At 44.0% G+C, this 24,124-nt stretch overlaps 1 protein-coding gene across 1 annotated transcript in view; it reads right to left on the bottom strand.

Moving 5' to 3' along the window:
- The window catches only part of LOC131289693 (tachykinin-like peptides receptor 86C), a 45,805-nt gene continuing 21,681 nt past the window's right edge, over positions 1-24,124 (bottom strand). The window contains exons 4-9 of the mRNA XM_058318991.1: positions 21,323-21,457; positions 20,672-20,752; positions 13,464-13,614; positions 3,120-3,316; positions 2,905-3,041; positions 1-251 (exon numbers count right to left, since the gene is read on the bottom strand). Coding sequence (XP_058174974.1) covers positions 1-251; positions 2,905-3,041; positions 3,120-3,316; positions 13,464-13,614; positions 20,672-20,752; positions 21,323-21,457 — 952 coding nt within the window. The remainder of the gene's footprint in view (positions 252-2,904; positions 3,042-3,119; positions 3,317-13,463; positions 13,615-20,671; positions 20,753-21,322; positions 21,458-24,124) is intronic.

The following is a 24,124-nucleotide window of genomic DNA, read 5'->3' on the forward strand; positions in this document are numbered from 1 at the left end:
TCAGGAGAACTCGTGGCTGTTGGAGGAGCTGTGCTTCAGCTCGTTCGAGTTGTGGCTCAGGTGCAGGAAGTTGATGGTCTGCAGCTCGGCGATATCGGCCACCGCCGGCTGCTTGTCCGCCGGGCCCGCCCCGTTGGCCGCATTGTCTATCACGTTCACGCTCAGGTGCACCGGACGGGGCATTCCGGTGCGCATCCGGTACTCCTCCGTGCTCGGCGGGCGCCATCGCACCGAGACGGATCGCTGTCGATCTGCGGGAGAGGAAAGTGAGAAATAAATGAAGTCTTGTTTCAGAGAAAAATCCTGTGTGAAATAAATGAAGTCACAATCGGAGAATGTAACGAATTATTCTTTACCAAACAAATAATATTCAATTTGAAAAATAAATCATGCATTTTCATTCATAACTTCCAAATAAAATTATAAAAAATTGTTTGTAACTAGTAATACAGGACGAATAAAATATGATCCCCCACACGGAACATTTATAGAGTTGCTGCAAAATCCGTTAACACCAACGGAGTGAAACGTACGAGTGAATCAACAAAGAAAACGAATCAAACGAACACCAACGACACGAAAGCGGAAGTAGAAAGCCAAGTAGAAACGGCCCCAATCCCATCCCAATAGCTTCCGGTCGATCGCATTTCGCAAACCGTTCAACACAATAGCCGAAAATCAGCACATCCAAGTGTGCTTTAAGATCTTCATAACGACCACACGTTGTTAAAGTATCGGCCCAACTAAAGGAGAACCTTTGCGAGGTGTGCTTCAAAATATGGTAGATTTTTGTGCCCCTACCACTTCATTCTATGCGCTTTCCTGATAGCAGATATATCGTTCTATTTCCTTCGGGTGCTGTTTTTCCTTTCTCCGGACTCGGGTTCGTCAGTTTCTGGCCTTTATTTCCGTCGCTTAATCGCGCCGATGGGATGTCATATTTTTCTTTCCCCCGACCAAGCATTCTGATCGACCCCGCCCCAGCGCAGTGAAACTCTTAATCGCCCCACAAAGGTTGATTAATGACGGGAAACTTAAAGTCAAAACATCCATTATCGATTACGGTCAATAGACCCAATTTTTGGCATCATTCTGTCTCCTTTATCTTAAGCAACATCTCTGAAACGAGAAAAAAGGCAACAACGTGGGATATTGAATGCGGCATAAAAGGAATCAAAGTTTGCAACCTCAAAAAGTTATACCCTCTTTAACGAACTGATACTTATTTGCATCCTTTTCAACGGGCTCGATTAGAAATGATAAATAGTTTTCGTAGTGAATGTAATAAATATCATTCAAGAAAGAATGAAATAAATCTATAACCGTTGGCAGTTTGAAGGATTTTTCAATCGTTCAGAAAACCCCCATGATAAACGTTTCAGGTACTTTACAAAAATAAAGCATATTAATTTCCCATCCAATTGCTTCAGAATCGATTAAACACGAGTTAACTTAAATGCATTCAGCTGAAATGATTATACCATCATTTAAAATGGAAAACAGTTGATAATAATTGATATTGGAAAATACCGCACAGCTCTCGTACGCTTCTGCCGCTTGAAAAGCTAATTGAACTCCTTTCCCTTGCACAAAACCTGACGGCCCAATATATTTCCACGTATGTTTCTTTGCTGACCCGTGCGCGTTAAAACTTATGTAGGGTCGCTCTTTAAAAACGATGCTGCCCTTTTCGATCGTTTTCGTCTAATGCTTTCAATAAACGGACCAAAGTGGGTTTTATTTGCTACCTCGTGCGATAGCAATTTTCCCCCAAATGCACCCTTGCGATCTATTATTCATTGATAGTTCAACACCTTCATAAACAACGGCCCGAAATGACCGTCCGAGGTCAAGCTCTTTATCTGCCTTCGCGAAACTCAGGTTGCGCCCATCGTCCCGCCGTTCTAGTATGGCCATATTTGTTCGAGGAACAAAAATAAAAATACCGCCCCGGAACCCGGAAACCAATCGCTCTCAAAGCTGAATGATGCATTTCCCCGAATGTGGCGGGCCAGTTCCGGGAAGGGTTTCCGTTTGATAAACTTTCAGTTGATTGGATGGCTGATTTCAATGGTCGGGCAAAACGAAGGCGTGAAAATTGACAACATCCGTGATCACAGACATCCGTGATGAAGTTCGCAAAAACAAAACGTGTATAGTGAGGTTATTGTTGACCTTTTGTAAAAGAAAGAGTCCCAAAAGAAGAGCTGTTTTTTTTTTTTTCAATTCAAAACACAGGGTGAGTTAAGCTCCATGCCTCTCATTCCTACGAAATTACACATTCATTTTGTGTGTGTGCAGTGACATCCATAGATTGGCGTTAGGGAACAGTAACGGACCCGTCCTTCATCCAGTCTCCGGGGAAACGGAAGAAAAACCGTCCTTCCGGGACCTAGCATTGCCCCCATTCCGTTGGCAACGGTACACGATGCAATTTAGGTGAAGTGAAACTTGAAATCTGTTGTCAGGGCCGGGCTTCGTTTCGGAAATGGCCGGAGAAAATTAACGACAGGTTGATTTCAACCGTCGGTCCTTCCATAAATTATCCCAAGCGAACGGCTAAGCTGTCCCAAAAACGTGGGAAAGGACAAGCGGGCCAAACGGATCGCTGTAAAATATGCTCCGGCAAGACAAAAGGTTACCGTCATAAGTATCAATTCCAGGCGAGGTGAGGCCAGCTTGCGAGAAGATTCGACGGAATTTAAAAAACAAGATGGAAACTCCCCCCAATCCGACGTTTATTAGCCTTGGGGGCGAACTTCCGCTGGGTTTCGGGCCGGGAAAATGTGGTTATTTTCGTTCCTGATTCACGCAGCTAATCGTGAGATTTGTGTGACGCGAAAGAATTCAAGGTGAATTTTGTTCCCTTCCCGCTTCCCCTGGCGCTAAGCGGCCATTACTTACAGGACCGGTACCGGCCAAGCTCGGAGTTGTTGGAATTCTTGTTGAGCAGCACGCCCTTCGGAACGCCGTCCCGCATCCGCGAGTTAATGAACTGCAGGCAGCAGAAGCAGATGATCTCCTGGAAGTACACCCGGAAGCTGAGACGGAAGAAAACGGAATGATTATTAAACTCCCGGGAGGTTGTCCGCTTTCCGCGGGCTTCGGGCCCTCCTTACCGGCCGTTCATCCAGTAGTAGATGATGGGATTGACCATCGCGTTCGACATCGCGAGCCAGTAGAAGCCCAGGTAGAGCTGCTGCACGTAGCTCGAGGACGTCATCTGGTTGTTGTGGTACGCGTAGACGAAGAACAGATGGTATGGCAGCCAGCAGATGGCGAATATCGTCACCACGATGATGAACATCCTCACAACCTGAGAAAGAAAGCGGCAATGAAAAACATTCGATGACTTTCTTTTTTCCAGTCCTCCAGTGGCGATGAATAAATTTGATAACACTTGAAAGTTGCTTTTTGAAAATTGATTTATTAATTTTTCTTTTCTTTCGGGTTCTCCATGTTGCAAGAGTTTTGCTTTTATTTGGCGGTTGAGATCTTTCCGATGCAAAATTATTTTACCGAACCAGAAGAAAAACTATCGGGACAATGGGACTAATGCAAGCACCGACTGAATCCAACCCATCTCATTTCCATTGAATGCAATCTAAATCACCCATCAAACCTATCCATTCCCGTTTCACATTGACTAAAGCGAGCGCCGAGGACGCCACTGTTGTATACACTTTTTACCATAAGCCATTCCAGCGGAACAACATTGCAAAATAAGTGACCATACATTTTTGCTGCGATCCAACTACAATTCTAACTGGGTCGCAGCAGATGTTCGCTCAATGCCGACGACATCCATTCCGTCGTCGGACCGCAGTTTCTTTATGCAAAGAAAATGTCACGGAATCGTACGGGATGGGTTTCCGGATGGCGCGCTCCGCATGCAATATTTCGAACGCAAAACTGTCAACGCTGGCGGCGCGAAGCAGCGAAGCGCAAAGAAAGCTAAGAATAGAGGCATTCCGATGTCGTCCGCATTCCCGTGCCGTTTCTGTGAAGCATTTTCCCGGGAATGATGGACACCAAAACCCGAATGCCCGACCACCGTTCCGGTGAGTTTCCAGGAGCAGAAAAAGGATGCTCGAACGCCGGCTTCACTGTCAGCCGGCTGGTGGCATACTGCCGCCCACTCGCTCCCCGCCCCTGTTCCCACGGAGCTTTGGTTGCTACTCCCGGATCATTTCCATCACAATTTGCTCGACGAAATGACGCAACGGAATGCAAATTTTGCAGCTTCCGGCAATTGGAAGAGGTAGATAAGAAAGATTACCGTGCGTAGCGGGGCGCGTGGAACGACCGTTGGCTGTGTCAATATTTTTCCCCCGGAAGTGTTGTAAAGCCCCGGGTCGGGAAGGTGCCAAAAAGTGGGGGCGAGAAAAAATAATCAAAACCCGAGTAAGCAAAACCGGGAGGGATTGAGTTAACAGATATAAAAAGAACCAAAAAGAACTCTCGCACACTTTCCGCCATTCGGAAGCTCGTCACGAAACTCGTATGGCGGGGGAGGGGCGCTCTGGTCGGAAGCTGCCGAAAACCAACGCAGCAAACCCGGCCCGGGGTCTACATTAACGCGTTCTGCTGTGCGTATACGAAAGCATTTTTTTTTCTCTCTACCCGGCACGGAGGAAAAACTGGGGGAAATAGATGGATCTAAACCAACCACGACACGACAGAAAAACGTCAAGCGCACGTGCCGCTGGTAAATGGTTGGCTTATGGGGAACTAATTTTCATACGAAACCCATTAGTGGGTTACATTTTTGGTTACCGCGAAACGGGCCAAAAGCGGCTCCACCAAACGGACGGGGGTGGAAGGTAAACGAGGCCAAAATAGCAGAAAACCCCGTCACGGGGATCGCATTTCAAAGAGGAATCCGGATAAGTGAACACTCTCTAGCTTAGGCGAAAAAAGGATTATCCGCGAGCGCATGAAATGCGCATCGAAATTATTCAATTATCGCAAATTTCAAACATTTCAACCTCCCAGCAAACTGATATTTACAGCAATCGACTAAGCTTCAGTGAGAGGCTTTCAAGTCACCAAAGTGTAAACAATTCAATCAGCGGAATAAAAATCCGCTTTACATACATTCATTTTTAATTATTTTCAACTGTTTTTTGTTTCAAAACATGATAAATTAGACATTTAATGGTACAATTACAGGCTGGCCCCAGTTTTCGTAGACTTTGATCTACGTCGTTTGAAATTAATTCGAAATTAGTGTACAATAACGTGCTCTGTTCTTTACTCATACATTGTTTCATGTTTTAATATAAACACTGAATGTATTATTGTAAACCTACACGGCATAGAAACCAAGTAAGTTAAACAGAGTATAAAACGATTGATGGCCATCGATTTGATGGTAAACACACACATTTTGTTTTCTTCAAAAAACCCAATTATATCTACCGCTGAAAATTCGGATGAGATAAATGTACACAAATAACGTTTGATCTGTGTCTGTAAAGTTTTGAGTAGGTATTATAAACTTAGGAAACATGGAAATTTTACATAAATTTTCGGACGCTAGCTCCGGTTTTCGTCGCTGTCAAAGTCCCATTTGATGACGAAAACCGGAGACAGCCTGTACTGATGGTACAAAATTACTTAATACAAATATTTATTGTTTAACTCTTATAAAGATTAAATTAGTTTGCTCGCAGCATTAAAGTCATCTGAAGGTGTCGCCCTACATTTACAGACTACCTTTTCCTTGGGTAGGTCGTTACAAAATTAAATTCCTCCGGCCGCACAATCGGTAGCGATACACAGGTAGCGGGAGGCCTAAAATATGGCTTTTCATAATTCCAATATTCCTTTCAGCGCGCGTTTGCCTGCTGGCGGTGTTAAAGTTTTCCATTTTACGCCCGCAGCCGACCCGAAGCGGACGGAAATCCTCCCTTTGGCCGATCCAGCCTCCAGCTCACTGATTGCTAATAAACACAAAGGACTAACCACATTTATCACGCTTTATATTTCTGCTCAGTCGTATCGTGCTCGTGGACGGCGGCACTTTACGACCGGTGCCAGAATAAACTTCCATCACGATCCTTTCCCCCCGGAACTTAACTCTTGACATCCGGTGGCGTGTTAGATTTGCTCGATTGTCTTGTAAGGAAGTCGAGCTGTAGCTGTGTGTGTATGTTTGATTGTAGTCACGCCCGCACACACCTTCATTATCTCGAGGAACAAGAAATCTCTCACACTGGGAGCACAAATGAGGACATCACACGGGCAGGACACTTTTCCGACAGCGAGTGCGCCGAGATGCTGATGGAAGTTGTTCGGGCAGAAGTTCATAAACTACCGAACAAACTTCTGCCGGGAACGGGATAAACCGCGCGAAAAAGTGCTCCATTACGCGATGGAGCAAACGGCATTATCGGTTTCCTATCCCGTCCCCGTTTTATTTGTTGCCGGTATCGTTCTCCCCGATCCGCACCGGATGCAATATTAATGCTATCTGGGGAGTTGGTCGCAACTGTCTTCCGATCTGCCGGTGACAAGACGAGACGAGAAAACGAAAGGAAACAGGAAAACACGGAAAGATGCTGCTACAAATAATCTACCGTCCGGGAGGCAAAACCGGTGCACAACACTTCACCGACATTGTGTGTTGGGTGTGTGTGTGTGTCTCGGGAGTGACATGTTCAGGCCACGGGGGGAAACGAAAAACAAAGCTATGGTCAAACCCGGGCAACACGAAATTTCCGATAAGGAAGCGCGATGGTCGCTGACGGCATTTTGTTGGCAGTAAAAGTTCGAGCCCCCGCCGGCCGGGCATGCCGATAAACTGCCAATCGTATTGAGCTAGTGTTTCCAGTCGGAAGGAAATCGTTTGTATCCAACGTACGATAGAAGCAAGTTTTTGTTTGTGCGATTTAAATCACTGTGCGAATGGTTGACCTGACGTTATTTAGATGGGGTTTTTAACGACCTTGGTTAAGCTGCGGAAATTAACATTCCATTCTCAGATTTTGCTTCGCTTTTAAATTCGAGGAATTTTAGTAGGCATCTCCTTTTTGTACGCCAGAATAAATCTCTCCTCTTTAAACTCAATTAAAATGTTGGAGTTCTTATAAACTTTACGCAATAAACAACTTAGGCCTAGAGTGATTCAATTACAAAAACCATCCTGTGAACAAAACTCCCGATCATCAGACCGGTTTTTGTTGAATTGAAAAACGTTGTGCTTGTTAACGTTTTAATTAAAAACAAAACAAACATTTTAATTGACAAGTGAATGATAAAAAAAATCGGCTGATACTTTCGTTTGTTTTGGAACATTACGAAGCACGATACATATGAAACCGTGTGTTCAAATCGTTTTAACATCGATCTTTTTAAGGTTCAACAACTAATGTATCACCGCTTCTCTCGCCTTTCCTTTCGGTGGAAACGAGGTATACCAACAACAAACGTATTAATTGGGATCGACGGGACTATCATCAAAGAAAACCACCCCTATCGGCAACACACGAAACACTTGGCACAAACTTGTGAGTTCGATTATTGCTTGCCGGTGTTGTGTCAAAGGGGAAAACAAAACAAATCGAAAAGAAATCGGAAGCACATCGTTTCCGTGGTCACTTTTTCCCGAGCCCAGTGTGGAGAGGGGCACGACCGGTCAAACTCCTATCGTGTTCGGAGCATCTTTGGGTTGTGGCCATTAATTGGCAGCATGTTGCAATAACTAGCGCCATTCTCTCGCACAAAGGCGGTTCTAAATCTTCGTTTTGCTTTTCTCTCCCCCTCCCCAAACCATACGATCCTACCTACCTCTGCGGGGAAAACAATGCTCGCTTAGATGGTGAGGTGGGTGGGAAGGAGGAGGAGGAGGGAGCAAAGTATTAATTATACAACAGTTACCGTCGGTCTTTTACCAGAGATGGTATGCGTTAGTGCGAGAAAAACAAGCTTTATTTTTGCTGGCAGGCAAACAACCACTGACCGTAACAGGCCACTTAGGCCACATTGCACACAGCGCGTGGGAGGGAAAAAGAAACACGACTGTGTGCTTGTCTGACCAGCGCCCAAGCTGCGCGGAATAAATAATTAGAAAAGTTTTATAACACAAGACCCTTTTCCCTTCGCTTTTCTTCCGTCCCGTGTCTTTTCTATTTCCGCTCGCATTACCAAGACTTTAAGTAATATTGTTCTGACCCGGGTGGATTTTTTTCCGATGTTTCCCGGGCGTCTCAATTCGCTTCTACGGGTACCTGAATCAAAATAGATTGCAAAGATTCTCTCCGTAGTGTCGTAGAGGCGACAAGAGGTTCTATGTTTTAAAACGACAAATAGTCTTTCTACTACAACTTCCTCACCTTGTGGGTCGTTTGGAGAAATGGAAAGTGTTTACATTATTCGTCATTTTCTCTTTCACTAGCTTTTGTGTTCTTTTACCTGCCCATGGTCGTTTGGAGCGATTTTCATGCAAAGTTGGTGGAAAATCAGCATCGGGTCTTTCCGGGTACACAGCTTACGGTGAGGCGCCAACAGAGAAGCTGCCAGTGTCCTGTTTATGCCGTGTGCAGTCACCCGCGACGAGCTGGTCGAGGTGCTCCGTGCATTTATGCTAATTTCCAACATCGTGAAATGATTTCTTTACGCTTGTATCATTTTTGTTTTTCCCGATTTCTCTTACTTTTCCACAGTTTACGGTGCAGGCGAGAGGTGAAAATAGCTCCCATCTGCTTGTCAATCCTTATTCACCCACTGCGCTAAGGGTTGTTTTCAATGGAACTGTCTTCGGCAGGTGCTAGTGTTCTAAAACCATTGCAGCTGGACCGGGATCCACACCAGGCAAGTGCTTCCAAAATTCAACCGTCGGTTGAAGCACTTCCCGCACTTCATTCGAATGCCAAACACGTTTCCTGCCACGCTGATCTCGTGTTTTTCACATTTTCCTTCCCAACGATGCGGGGTTTATGTTTTCATCTCAAAGTTGGCGCACCGGAAAACTTTTCCGCCCCTACCCAGCCCAACGCGGGCTCGCGCGGGTTGGAAGCCTTGAAAAAACCACAAAATTTTCTCCGATCTCGTCGACTGTGGCTGTGGTTTTTAAGCAGCGGTTGTCCGAGGGGTTTTGTTTTTGTTTTGGCTCGTTTTGTGGCGTTAGTGCCGTAAAGCTAACCGTCTTCAAGAAAATTCATTCGAGTGGCATCACCGCCCGAAAGCTATAAATACTGGCACTTCTTCACACTTGCCTCATATTTCCGAGCGATTGCAACGTGGAAAAGCACTTCTCCGTAAACGGTTCTAGAGTGGAAGAGGAAGAACACGAAGGCACCAAAAATGTGTTAACTGCAACATGGCTTTTTACAAGCCTAACAAGCTTAGTGATTTAGGAGGGACGTGCTTTGTGATTTAACAACAACAAAAAATGTGTCTAAAGGATCCTTGTCAACCGCAAAGTTGGGATGCAATTAAAAAATAGCAACAATAACGGTACCCTTCGGAGCATCGTTGATACGAGCACCGTTGTCAGCAACCTTCCGCAGGGTTGCTTCTTTTCATTCCCCTTTGGAACATTGGACCGACTGGACGCTTCGGAAATTCCAAGAAATAGCACGGAGCGTTTTCCGAACCGAACATGGCACCCTACAACACAGACACGCACCGTAAGCATCCGGTTCTGCTTTGCAAACCGGCGGGCATTGGCGAATACAAACATTGGGCCGTTTTAATGCGCACATTTTGACTTCTGCCTGAGATGGTGTCCCGTTTTCATCCGTTCGGACCGGGTCTCCCGAACGTTGACAAGTCTCCTAGGTAGGGTGAAGGTTGCCCGAGTTGAATACGACCCTGTCAGTCAGTGCTCGAAGGACACAATGTCCATCAACACGCCTACCTCAGGGCTCTACCAGTCGGATGGGCCGAACATAGTAGTGAACAGTCGGCTGAAACTAGCTTGCGGTACGCTTTTATGAACTTTCCCATCCGATACGGAAGCAATGGCCGTTCACTGAGTGTTTTCGCTCGAAGATGTTCCCTTGGTAACCCGTAAGTAGGCAGTAAACAGCTTTCACTAGGAACTCCGGGGTTGGGGGTGTTCTAGAGCCAATCACTGTCAAAGGCAATTTGGAACAGCTGAAACCAGGGTTAGAAGCAGGGGACAGACTGTTACATCAACGCTTACGGTTCGGCCTAACTTGAGTGAGCATGATCCTTGGGCATGATTTACCGAGCGTCCACAAAAACTGCTGACTGTTTCTTTAGCAATCTATTTGACGCTAGGTTGTGTGTGTGCTCAAGACCTATGTGTTGAAAAGGAAGACATGTCTCTAGAATTTAAAACCACACACGCTGCAGGATGTTTTTCCTGTCAATCTCGGTAGAAAAGGACAGTAGTGTCCATGTTTTCCAGTATTATTCCGAGCGACTTCGAAACATGGTCAACTTTATCGAAACTTCTCTATTATAACCAGTGAAAGTACATTTTCTCTATCGTAATACTTTTTTTCTGCTAATGCCAACTGTCTTGCTGTTTTACTTGAGACTTATTCCATTTAGTACAAAAATTACCCATTTGTAAACTATATGTATTGCTTACTCATCCTGGTACGTTTTAAAATGGGCTTCTCGGAACGAAACATGTTCTGAGAATTTAAATTCATCAAATCATTGCGGTATCATTTCAACTTCATTGTAAATACTGTTGCTATAAATGAAATGACCCTACAAACGGATGCGATCAAATCAAATAACCAAAAGTAGAAGCAGGACCGTTAATGACCTCATTTTCAACCACCGGTTCTGGAGCTCGCTCAGCAGTCAACACACGCAGGTAGCTGCGTACCGAACCTTTATTCGCAGAATCTGTTTGAAATAAGTGCGACCCTTGGCCAGGAGAGAAATTGATGCTACATTGTAGCGCCAGAATAAATATGATTGATACGATTGATGGGTCATCCTCGACGCCAGGTGGCCTAAGGGAATTCTTATCGGGTGTTTATTTACCCGTGGGCCGAGTGTTGGCAGGTCCGGTGGAGGTTACTCCTCGTCGATTAATTTATCTCATCTGACGACCGAGAGCGGGCGACACGGGCGAGGAGGCAGGTGAGGAATTCTAACTGATGAAGATTGTCACGTACCGGAGCGAAAGCAAAGCGGTCCGTGTCGGATCCACCGACGATTGATCGGCGCCAGATGTAATTGATTGGCTCGCGGTCGGCCTCGGTGTCATCGTATCCCAAGGGACGAGAATTGACTCAACATAATTTCGAGGGTGAATCCAATTTCTTTTCTTTTCTAAGAAGCACCCCCACGACAGACGCCTAGTTTTTTTCTTTGGCGATGATTTGCTGTGTAAGAAAGGATGGGCAAACCGATGGCGTTCAGCTTCTGGGAAAGTCGGTTTTCTTTCGACCCAGTGGACCATCGGATCGTGATTGACAGCCGGGTGTAGTGGCTGATTAATCGATTTCGGTCACTGTTTATCCCACGATGAGCCCATTTGAAAGCGACCCGTTAGCATCCAGTGAAAATACTTGTTAGCGACACTTTAATGTAAAATTAATCAATTTAAGGTAATATAAATGATTAACTTTATTCTTCGTACATTTCTTTACATCCAAAATGTTTCATCGTATCTGACAACACCATCATTGCTCTTGTTACGCTCTTGCGCTTATTAAAATAATTAAAAAAATCCCACAGGCCGCGCAAAGCACAACCGTACACGAGAAAACATTACAATGTGAAAAATCAACCCACAATATTCTACCCACTTCATTCTCGCGCGTGTTGTTCCCCGGAAAACACTCAACACTTCGGTAGCAAATAAAGCTGTACACCCTTCAAACTTGTTACCATGCAATGGAAGCAACGCCCTCTGACTTGCTGCCTCTTGACCCTTCAAACAAACCTCGCAAATTAGAAGCATCTACTAGAGATGAAGTGTCTTTAAAAATTGAATTTTAATTTCCAACAAGGTTACGTAACGATTCTGCCAAGAGCAAGGCGGTTTCAAACGGAACCGACCACGCGAACGTTCGTGGGCAACGATTACGATTTTGTCGAATTAAAATTCGTTCCGGAAATAATTTCACTTAATTCATCGTGCACACCCGGCACCACTTGCCTAAACCTCTCTTCCATCTCCCTCTCTCGCTGCCTCTCCCTACAACAAATTGATTCACAAAGGAAGCGAGGAAAAATTGGTCAGCCTCAACCCCGCTGAGCTCGAGTTAATTTTACTTTTGTAAATGTTCTTGGCCGAGTCCAAGCGTGAAAATTACCAGCGGCCGATTGCAATAAATTCCAAAGGTATGGAAATAATAAACTAAGATATTTAATGAGTTTTGCGCCACCGGAGATCACACATATTTTGTTTTCACATCTCTTTCATAGTAGTGGTTTTTCAATGACGTATACTTTTCAAATCCGGCTCGGTAGGATAAATACATTTTTAAATTTAATATGTTGTATTTAACTTCAATTTCTTTATGGTAAATTTCAGTAGTAAATGAAATTTAAAAAGTAAGTACTTTATCGTATTATAAAACAATGGTTGTACCTTACGGAATCAGTTGTAGAGAAAAGCATATAAATTTAAGCTATTAAAATATTTCGATCAAAGTAACATCCTTTTTCTCATGAAATTAAATGGAATCTGAAGAAATTCCCACAAATGTGTGCGCTTCTTTTGTACTGATGTTAAGAGGGCGTTACTGCAGTGAACTGAGACGTTTGAAGTTGTTTGCTTGACGCCTTCCAGTGAAACATTATTGTTTTTCAATCAAACAAATATTGGGTTCGGATACAAACCAAATATAAGATTCAATCGAGTAACGATGTTTACCCTGTATACTTTTCCCGTTCACTACTCGTTCGTTTTTCAAGCAGATCATCCATCGAAAACGTGTTGAAGTATCCAACCATTTTTCCTACTTTATGCTTAATCGATCGTAAATAGTAGTCGTTGTCGTTGTGCCTGAGCTGCAGGAATGCTACAGTCGTGCGATGAGAGCCCAGTTTGTTCGGTTTAGTGTTTGGATGCATTTTTTAGCAACGTATTGCAGGGTTGTCGAACACGATTCAGATTCATTGATGTTGGAAGAGTCGTCAATATTTGCTTGGTTAGACTTCTTTTAAAAGGGGTGTTGTAATAAGACTAAGAGCCTTGGCCCATGATGCCAAAGTAGAATTATTTACCCGTACCATCTGGATTAATGATTTCACAGCCCTGACGTGTACGAACGGTTGGGATATACCGACCATAAAACGGATGCATTTGACTGGAAACTCGGTGTAAATAGAGAGCACCAGGTACCGGGCGCCTCCACCGATTGCCCCGCCGGGAGAGCCTGGGCACGTTTGTTCCATCTAGTCGGACGGAAAAATAGCTCAATGTGCAGTTCTTTGAGTCGAGAATTGTGGAGCAAAACGAGGGTAGAAGGGAAAAAACAAAACACACTGAAACGGAAGCTCAACGTTTCCGACGGACTTACCTTCTTTTTCGATTTCATCGATTCCAGCTGGCGCTCGGTGTGCTCCCCGATCGAACGGCTGCCCCACAGCTCCCGGCCCATCAGCGAGTAGCACACGATCATGATCAGCATCGGAATGCCGTAGGTGAGTATCAGGAACACCAGGTTGTAGCTGCCATCGGCGAACGGTGCGGGAAAAAGGGCGAGAAAAGAAAATGGCATCAGTGTCGGTGCTACACCTCACAGGCGAACGGCGGCTAATTGAGTTATTGTGTGGATGCTCACTTCTAATTGAAAATCCATCCCCACCCCGCCTTTCCTTTCTCCCATACGAGCGAGAACAAAAAAAAATACAGAAATCAGAAATATCAAGACTCTCATCCACTTTCCGTGGCAAGCTTGCAGTGTCGGTTGTTTTCCATCGTGACGTGAGACGATGACTTCCTCGAAATGTGCTTACGTGGTGTTCGAAATTACATTAGGAGGACGGTAGTGCTGAAGAGAAAATTCATTATGCTTGTGTAAGTGCTTTCGCACAGCAGAGCCCTTCCCTGTCCGGATTGGCCTAGTTATTGAGTTAGAATCCGGGAAATATCTACGCCTTCGGCCTATCTTTGGCGGGTTCACCTTGCCAAACATAACTGGACCTTCCAGGCAAACAGTTATTCCTTTGAAAAACACATTACTCATTCAATTGAGAAAGAAAGAGGAAAATGTATGGTAAAGTTTATGGTTCTATGATTTGTGCTCGTCAAACATAAATAGAATCGCATAAATCAACAACCATCGCAATACTAAATCCATCATAACCCTTGGTTGTTCGTTAATTATTCTCTCAACAATAGAGTTGCCAACAAGCTACAACCGAGATAAATATTTGCTGTTGGGCGATAAATACACCAACGAAATGAATTCAATTCAATTTGAAAACGGAGGGTTTTATTTTCATTGCTTAAAAAATACTATTGATATTAATATCCTAGTTATTTAACTTTTTAATTATTCATTTATATTTTTATAACATTTTGGTTTAAATTATGATGTGTTTTATTGATAGCGAAATCAATTTAAGCTGCATAATAGAGTGTTTTTCCATCTTGCCACGAGCAATTTTAATTAGAAAGTGCGGCCAGCTCCACTTGAGTCAAAAAACCACGGGAGAAAAATGATCAAGTTAATATGGAACAGTCCGATGCAGTTTAATGAGCCACCTCGAGTCGCCTTCAATCTCGCATGGACACTTCGCCTACCGTTCATTGTAGACATTTTCAATTAGGTGACTTCGTTCGCGAACCCAGCGCTCGACAGCCTGGCTGGTGTTGGTTTAGTAATTAGTGTTGCCACTGCTTGTGAGCTTTATTCAATTTCAGCTCCCATCAGGGTGCGCGCACTCTAGCAACGCGTTCTGCGCGCCGAAAGCCGGAAGTGAGCAGAGCGAATACGGCCGGCCATTAATTACCAGCGGCATGGAGTTCCGTTTTGGGGAAAATGGCCAACTTTTGCAACGAGTGCGACGTAATCCGAGCGATCCGGAGATCAGGTTAACACCAGCCAACAGCGGGTGGGTGGGTGGTTAAACAAAGATTTCTGGAATAATGGGTTTCGAAGCGTGCGGAAAAATATATTCTTTCCAAAGGAAACCAACCGCCAAGATGGTGCCCGGGTTGATGAATATTCATCCGGCGGGGATGGAGAGATAGCCCCGGTGGTAGTTTGGAAACGGGAAACTTGTGGGCAGCAATAATTATCGCTGAAATTCCCCGCACGAACCCGGATTCCAGCTTACCCGGAAGTGCCCGAACCACACACCATTTTGCGCTGCGTATCAGCGAAATTTCAGTGGAAAAATATTACCGAACCCGGAAGGGAAACAATCATATCGGTTTCTTTTCGCCTATATTTTGGCTTGAAAGTACAACGAAAAGCAATCGCTTGGAAAACGATCGAAGCAACTTTTCCGTTTGATCTCTGGTTGGACAACTGGGCGAAGTTGGAAAGCTAAACATAAATTGTGGGTAGCAATGTTTTTAGTTAATCTTCAATGGTTGTTTTGATGGAAACATTAAAAAAAACAAAGCGAAAGGATTACGGATCTTTATTGATTTGTAGAAATTTCATTATTGGTGTGATAATAAATGTAAGTGGAAGTATTTATCCATTATATTTTTTGCGAATATTTACAAACACTCCATTCGAAGTACTTCCTTACTGGGAAAATAATTAATCCTTCAGCTAGCGTGCGTTTGCGGTATTCGATCAGACTTCACTCACGTTCCGCAATTCCCCATAAATATAAAAGTCCGGCTTAAACATTGATCGCATTTATTAAACGATTTTCGACGATACCGAACCGCATCCGTTTACCACATTAAAAGCTAATGCGATTTCTGGCGTTTTCACCGCTAGCCGCCTCTTGCCACAGCGAGTGTTTGCGTACGGGGGTGGCTGTTTCATTCATTAATTGGCATTGATGTGGCACCACGGCATTTGCGGTCGCAACCCTGGAGCGGTCGCTTCAGATGAACCAACAGTCAAAACGGGGGAAAACCACCACTACTTAATTCGACGATCAACGCTGAAAGTCAAAACATAACGTTGCTGTCCCAAACTCCGGACGTTTATGGTGAACTCATTCCTTTCCGGACTTGCTATTTCAGGCGCTGTTTGCCTCCGGGGAATACTTGCCACGAAGTTGCGCCTTTGTGCCTAAGAATCTTAAAGTTGCTTGAGTGATGAAACATTCATTCTGCCACCGCAGGGAAAACGAAACTTGGCAAACTTTTCTCGCCGATAAACTTCTGTTGTGAGCACGTCTAATGCACAAAAGTGAGGTCTCGAAATTTGGTGTTCTTATTTAGTGCGGTCCGGCTGGTTTATTTCCTGCGGAACATGTACGCATAGAAATTGTGTTGATTGAAGAAATCACTGAAACTTTCCATTCATAAAATACGGAAGAACACCCGGTTGTATCCTATTGCACACCGATGGGTGCCAACGGATTGTACAATTTGTGGACAAAGCACTAGATAAAGCTGGTCCGAGATTCATTTGCAGCCATATGCTTTAGTCACACAAACATTCGGTCACGTCCGACTCCTGACATCCGGTTTGCGCGGAGCCACCTTGCGTCCGAAAATGAAGCTGTCAACGATGTCGACAAATGATTGATACCGTCGAACGCATCCATAGTGTTGGCAGTCGATTCGTTCATCGCTTTAAATTGGAACACGCGAAAAAATATGAGCGTATTCTCATCATACACTTTCCCCACTCGTAGAGTGTGTGACTGTGTTGTCAGTTTTCCGTTTGTATGAAGGAATATTTTTCAAAACAGCCTACTGAGTCGTACCGATTTTTGTTACGCAACACTTGTATGCATTTCTCGATGGTGCACACGAATACTGAACTGCAAAAACGATTCATATTTTATTCACTTTTCCGCACGATGCCTAAAATTGTATTTCCACAAAAAATCAGCGTCACACCTAGCAACAATTCCGCCATGTTGGATTCATCTTTTGAAACCCATTTCATTCGTTTCAATCTGGTTAATCCATTGAACATGAAACGGCAGGTGAGGGAACAATATAATGTATCACAACGTGACGTAATTTGAGGCCGATTAGGACTCCCTGTGATGGGTGTTGTGCGTAAGCACTTCAAGACAAACGCCGACGAACTGACGTCAGCACGACATACCAATTCGCACCCTCAGATGTACGTACAGCCAAATAAAATGTTTCTCGAGAAGCGTCATTTAGACATCGTCTGAGCATATTGTAGTAGAAGTAAAAAAATACGAAGATCAAACATTGACATCTACCCTCGGGCGGGGTCAGCATCATTTCTGTGTGCTTAGGACAATATCTTGAAAATAAATACCTTGCCAGACGTAACGTCATCTAGAAAATGGGTCGTGTTTGACTTATATTTCAATGTAACTTGCAACTGAACGAAAACAAACCGTAAATTGTGTTATAAAAAATCCCTTTTACTAAAAACGATAAAAAAAGGAATATGCAATTTTTACTTAACTTATATCACGCTTGATGTACTGCTTGTCGGGCTTTTTCAGATATTGTTCAAATTATTTATTTCGTCCATTTCTACGAAAACTCCCACCCAGGTCTGTCGGTTTGTCCCCCAGTCCCTCGAGGGATACGTATTTCTACGAAATCCGATAGCTTCCGTGTTCCAAAAGCTCGGTTCATTTCGTTTCGGTATCATCTGAAATTGAGTTACCCCGAGGACTTACCGTCAGTCTTAACTGAATTACAACTCCTTGAGCCGCACGCCGGAAAACGGGAATGCGTGCCCTAGCCAAACTGCTTATATTCCATTATCCGGCAGGATTATATTGACTGAGCTACTCGGTGGCGCCTGGAACCGGCGGTGACGTCGATTTGCTGCTGCAAACATAAATGTAGCCAAACAAATCACGCCACCCGCGGCCGAATAATGAAGATCGGATCATGTACTTAATGCTCTCACTTCGTACGCAAAATTAGCCACCTTCTTCGGGTGGTTGTCGGGCTGAAAACTTAATCTGTTGCTTGCCCACGGCTTCGATGCGCGCGGAAAATCACGAAACAAAGGTGGGCCTGTTACAACGCTACTGGCTGGCGACGAGCAAGTCAAATCCGAACGGATGAGACGTGATTGTCATTGATGCTTTTGTTGTGATTTGACGAGGCCAAGTTTGCTTCGATAAAGTTGCTTCTACCACCTACACTAGCTCTTTGTTCTGATCTCGCTTCTACGCCTCGATGACGAGCGAATAAATTTCGCAGATTTTCGCGCAGGGTAAATCTGTGCCTACCACATCCATCCCAAGGTCGTAAGGTTTAACTACAGCCCACTCTCTTCATTAAATCGCACGTAAATAAACACTACTAGTGAACTTTCGTTGAATTACAACTTTGAAAAGAGCAACAATTCGAGGCTGTGAAAGTAAAACTAATAATTTAATTTAAAAGCATATTTTAGAATTATTACATATTTGTAATCGTAAAAGAAGATTCATTTATAAGCAATAAAATTTGGCTCCCGTTGCATTTGGTTCGTTCTAACCCACAACGTTTACCTTCAATAAATTGCAAGGATGCAGCCAACCTGTTTTGTTATCCATGACCACAAAGAATAAATAAAACCATGTCGCTGAGCCACGGTAGTGATTAATGGTGAAAAAGTTTTGGGATATTCTCCAAGGTATCCAATGAATAATATCACCGGCTTAAATAACATCCAAGGATGGACACAGCCGGAAAGAAGTATGAAGGGTAGCATGAATATTTTTTCGACATTGTTGCCTTAACACAGAAAACTTTTCTCATAGCGTGGTAACGTTTTGAGCATATTCCTTTGTAAAATTATTGGATTTCGCCATTTTGCCGTTTTATATCATCTCAAAATGATAACTTGTTTTTATAGTTAATAGTTCAATTAGTCATCAGAAACGTGTATCCATGCGCAATGCATCCGTTTAAAAGCATCGGTTCTCACAATTTTGCCATATATGTTTTTTTCGCACGACATCGAAATGAATGAAGCATCGGAAAACAGGTCCCACACACAGCAACGAAAATTGAACTTTCCTTTAGCACTTCTACCAGGTTTTAAAAGGAAGAAACCCTTAACTACTTCGCCCACGTTTAACATGGAAGAAAACATCTTTTCCCTTGGCAAACTTCCTTTTACAACGTATAATTTTCTACCTCCCAAAGGCGATCTACGGGTTCTTCTGGGAACATGGACACACCGCCTGCAGCTTTTTCCGCAAGCAAAACTGGAATGATTCCACTGACTACTCGTCAAACTCGGCTAGTGTTAAACTGCTCCATTTCCAAGCCACACCTCATCCCGCCGGAGGTGTTTTGCCAAGAGTATGTTTTCCTTCCCGATGAGCAAACACAGGTCGGTTAAACGTGGAGGTGGTGAGTGTGTGCATGTTTTTTTCCGAAACTCCCTAGAACCCACTTTTTCTCGGGAGTTTCTAGCCTCCGCCTCTGGCACTGGACGGTAATTTATTTTGTAAAGTTTACCCCTCCCGAGGATATAGTTTCCCATTCGGGCATCATTACAGCCAAAACTTTCCGCAGTCTGTCCGGAAAGATTTCAACTGCGGAACCCCCAACGAGTCCTGCACTGGCTAGCTGACTTGTGTAGCATTTGAAGGACCGTTTTCCGGCAGCTGCTTGTTTGTAATGAAAAATAAAAAAACGGACTCTCCTCATCAATCCCCCTGGTCGGGCATCTTTTCGGACCCGTATTGATACGAAAATTCAATTATTACCATTCGCAGGATTTACGCACGCGACATGCCGCATCGTTGCGTGCCAGGACCTGGAATGCCAACCAGTCTGGTTCAAAGGCACGCCAAATTTCCCCTGCATTCAAGAACTTTCAAAACTCTCTCCTCGGGGACCGAAGCAGGGACACGAGGCAGCCGGCTGTTGTCCTTATTTATTGCGATCCTTAGTTTCCTTCCCCGAAGGAATCCTAAAGAGCGGTTCGAAATGCTGCTGCCTTCGCTCGCTTCCACTTTGTTCCATTTCAACGCGTCGGCGGGCGCTGTTCGAGCGGAAAAATCACACGGCATTCGCCAAACGATGACCGTTGACTTGGGTTGCCTTGGTGGCCCCTTCGGGTTGTCCCGAGTTTCCGGTCGTCAGCCGTCACTCGGAGCTTCCAGATCGTTGTGCAAATTTCGACCGAGCCTTGGTATGAATAATTCGTTTATCTTTCGGTTGCCAAGCGGACACGCCCAAAAGGCAGGAAATGAGCAACGACCAGAGGGGCGTGGGGTAGTTACTTTTGTAATGCTTCAAAATTTTTGGCTGATGAAATAGAAGAAGTTGCATCATTTTCGGGCCCTTGTACCATTTCACTAGGACGACGTAAGAGGCATACTTGACGTTCCTGCTTTCTGTGCGATACAATTAGGCTGACATAAACGTCATCTCTGTCGACAGCAGAGCCCCATATTCAGAGCCGATTTACATGTTTCATTAATTCAACAAAAAGAATGGTTTCCCGATAGGCTCGCTTTTCACGTTGAAAGTATGCGCCTGGAACAAAGCTTTTCTTTATGTTTTTATTGCAATCGAACGGAATAATGAATGACAATTGAAATTAATTCATGCGGTTTCATTCATTGATGCACAAATTATGGAGGAAACGAAGTGAGGGATTTTGGGAAATTAAAATTCAAACGTAAGGAAAATACTTACATGTAATCTGCCATCGACGTCGGGTAGCGTCCGTCGGGCCACAGCATGTAGCATACGGTGCGTGTTTTGCCATTGTTGTATCTATCGAAACGGAGAAACACAATTTAATTTCGTCGATGTACAAAATATACTGGCAATTCATTGTACGCGAACAAAGAAAACGGAAGAAACATCGATTTATTCGACATGTTACAGAAGCTTAAAAACATGAATCAGACTTTATAAACATGGCTTCGGTGTTAGTGTTTACATAAACGGCTATACTTTTTGCGTATATGTATGTTATGAACCAAATACGATTAAAGTCTCTAAAACTGAAGATTCAATTGCAATCAACGGTTGAAGAAAAAAATAGTGTCCCTGAAAACTTTACTTTTGATTGATTTGAAATTAAAGTTTTAGGTGTGCGGTTATCTGAAAAACTTCGTATTAATTACTCTTGCTCGTTATAAAGACAGCTACCGAGAAAAACTCCAATTTTATTTAGAAAAAAAGCTCAAAACCCTTTTTGATGTAAAGTGTTTGCTTTCAAGATTTTTAATCGGTTTCTTGCTGCTATTTGCCTTTGCAACGCGGTATCGTAGCATCGAATTGCTTCCTCCCGGCGAAGCTCAGCTTCTCTACCGCCCCGAGCCACTCCCACATACTTACCGCTTCGTCATGACAGTCGAGTACATCAGGCACGGTGCAGCGAGCACGCAACTCAACGCCCAGATGATTAAAAGGAAGATCCGGGCCTTCTTGCGCGACGTCCGGTGCCGCAGGGGATGCACGATCGCAATGTACCTGGCAAAGGCAAACAAAACGGATCAGGGCAGGCGGGAACGGGTATGCGGAGCTGGAACGGGAAAGTCGAACCGGGGCCTGGAGAGTTTCCGTGTGCAGCTATCAAAAATCCACAATCGGGAAAAACGATTACGGAATCGTCAAATTGTCGGTGGAGTTAAATCTTCTGTCGGTTTCATTTTGCTTCGTTTCATTTTCGTTGGTTCCTTTCCCGTAGTATATGCGGAACGGAGTCCACTTCGCTGCTATTCTGTCATTGGACTCGCCCGTCGTTATTGCAGTGGCAGAAAAAAACAAAACAAAATGCTGATGCTGATGAACATTTCTCGGAAGTGATTTTACTCAAGAGATCAAAGTAGTTACCCAGCGTCCAAAATAGTGTCATGCTTGTTTTACTAGTTTTTGTACATCGGAGCATTCAATGCACTTTGGATCCTATTTCGTGGGAAGTACAAAACATTTACGCTTGAACCTTTTATCACTAGCCGACCAATAAGGGGCAGCTTGAATGAATTTTGAAGTACTTTTCATATCCTTTAAACTCGATTGCAGTAAAGACGAAAGTTTACACTGTTTTAAAAGATCGAAATTCTCATTAAATTTGTAAGGGTCTCCTGACCTATTGAAATTCAGATTAAAAGCAAACACCACATTGTCTATGGGCTATTCAAATTCAATTTTAATTTCTATAGAAGAATTAAAGTGTTTATGAGTTAGTTAGAATGCTTTCGGATCCATCCCAACTAATAAATACTGCTGTTAGTCACTCATTCGCCAACGTTAAGCACACATTCTTCAGCTCAAACTCAACACGTTTACGAAACGGATTCAGTTAGACTGCAGATTTCGTAATGACTTCTCTTGCTTTCTCTGTGATTCAGTTCAACTCCTCATACATTTGGACATGAAATTCTAAATTGAGTGTACTTAAATTTAGTGAGTCACGTGAAGTTGTTGAGCCGGATCCAAAAACATTGTAAAATTATTCTATAGCCGAAAATTGATAAACTTTTCGAAATCACTCATAAACTCCAGACAAAGAAAGCTTAAAATAAAACAATATGAATGGAACAGTCAGCATTTTTTAAACATCCCTAATATGTAGTATTTGAGCCTCAAAGGCAAAAATAACGACGTTACAAACATGTGACCGTACGGCGATGAAGCAACTCCAATCTAACAGTAATGTTAGACAAAAATTTCGTTCCTAACACCAGCTGTCAATTCAGCTCAATAAAGATAGCCCGATAGATAACGTCAACACCAAAAGGGGCAACTTCAGAGGAAGTCTGGGAAAAATCGGTCTGTCGCGATAAAAATTTAAGTGGAAATAAAGGCTAAGTTGTTGGTTCGCACCAGTAAGCGTCTCCATTACTCCTTTAGGACGAATTTTGCGCTAGTTAAGACGAAATCTAATAAGTTACACTCAATGAATTCAAAATTCGTAACAGTTACATTAGATAAAAGAATTTTCACAGAAAATAAATCCGTTTCCCGTAATAATGTCAACATTCGAAAAGGGCACAATTATTGCAATCGTCGCATAGATACCATACCGTTTAAAAATCGCAAAAGTCTCATGATACACATAGAAGAAAAAGGTTAAACCGATCGAAATATTGCAAAGGGAAAAATAAATCACAATCAAATGTCTATATTTGATTACTGAAAAATAATATGGATGAGCAGACATCGTTCGACAGATAATGTATAGAAGTTTCCTTATTTCGTTCGACGAGGTTCGCGAACATTTCGTCCCTGATGATTTACTGGAAGCGGCCGGTAATAGCCTCCACGTGTTCCATAAAATCGGCATCATCTTCCCGTACGTGTTGCCAGTGCTTAAGAAATCAATTTTCCGTACTGCTGTTCATCGTTCCTGCTCAACGAGCAACAGTTCACCCGGCCCAGCCAGTCCCCGGGATCCCTCACCCACGCTACACAGTCGATAAAAAGTCCTTCCGTTCCGGTTTTCTGCGAATGGCGCACAATACTCAGACTCACCGCTTCCCATCAACGTTACCGATCAACTCCATTACGCGCGAAACGCGCCTAACGGCCCACGTGAAAGGTAGCACATTCGTGCTGAATGTGTATGGGTGGGGCGTGAAAATCGAGCAAATCTATCATGACGAATCGGATGCATGGCTGGACCACGATAAGCACTCCATCCAACACACTCCCCTCCCTCACCACCTCACGTAGCACCCAACGCGACTTCGTGACGGAAGAAAGCCTACTTCCGTTTTCTCGGAACACTCCCCACCATCCTGCCGTACTGCGCACTCTCCGGAGGCTGCGTGTGACGAATGACTTGGGAAAAGGAAAAAATCATATCATCGTTTCGATAAATCGTCCACCGTCACGTCACCGTCTCCCAGCTAACCGCATACCGTTGGCGCTATCACGCGTACTCCGTTGCTTCTGCCATCATATCTGCGACCATGCGGAGCACGCACTCATTCGTAAGCGGGCAAGGGAGGGTGGCAGGAGGTGGCCTGCGGTGTACGGTTCTTCACGGCTCACGCCTAACCATGACCTAGGCGGGACATGATAGAACCTCTTGGGAGCAACTTGGGTCCGTCTGTTTGCGGTTAGCGCTTACCGCAGGGCGCGATGTTAATGAACTTCAGAAAAGGCACCGTGTTTCGCTCCGTTTCTGCGTGA

The sequence above is a fragment of the Anopheles ziemanni genome, chromosome 3 (assembly GCF_943734765.1).
Source record: "Anopheles ziemanni chromosome 3, idAnoZiCoDA_A2_x.2, whole genome shotgun sequence".
Taxonomy (NCBI): domain Eukaryota; kingdom Metazoa; phylum Arthropoda; class Insecta; order Diptera; family Culicidae; genus Anopheles; species Anopheles ziemanni.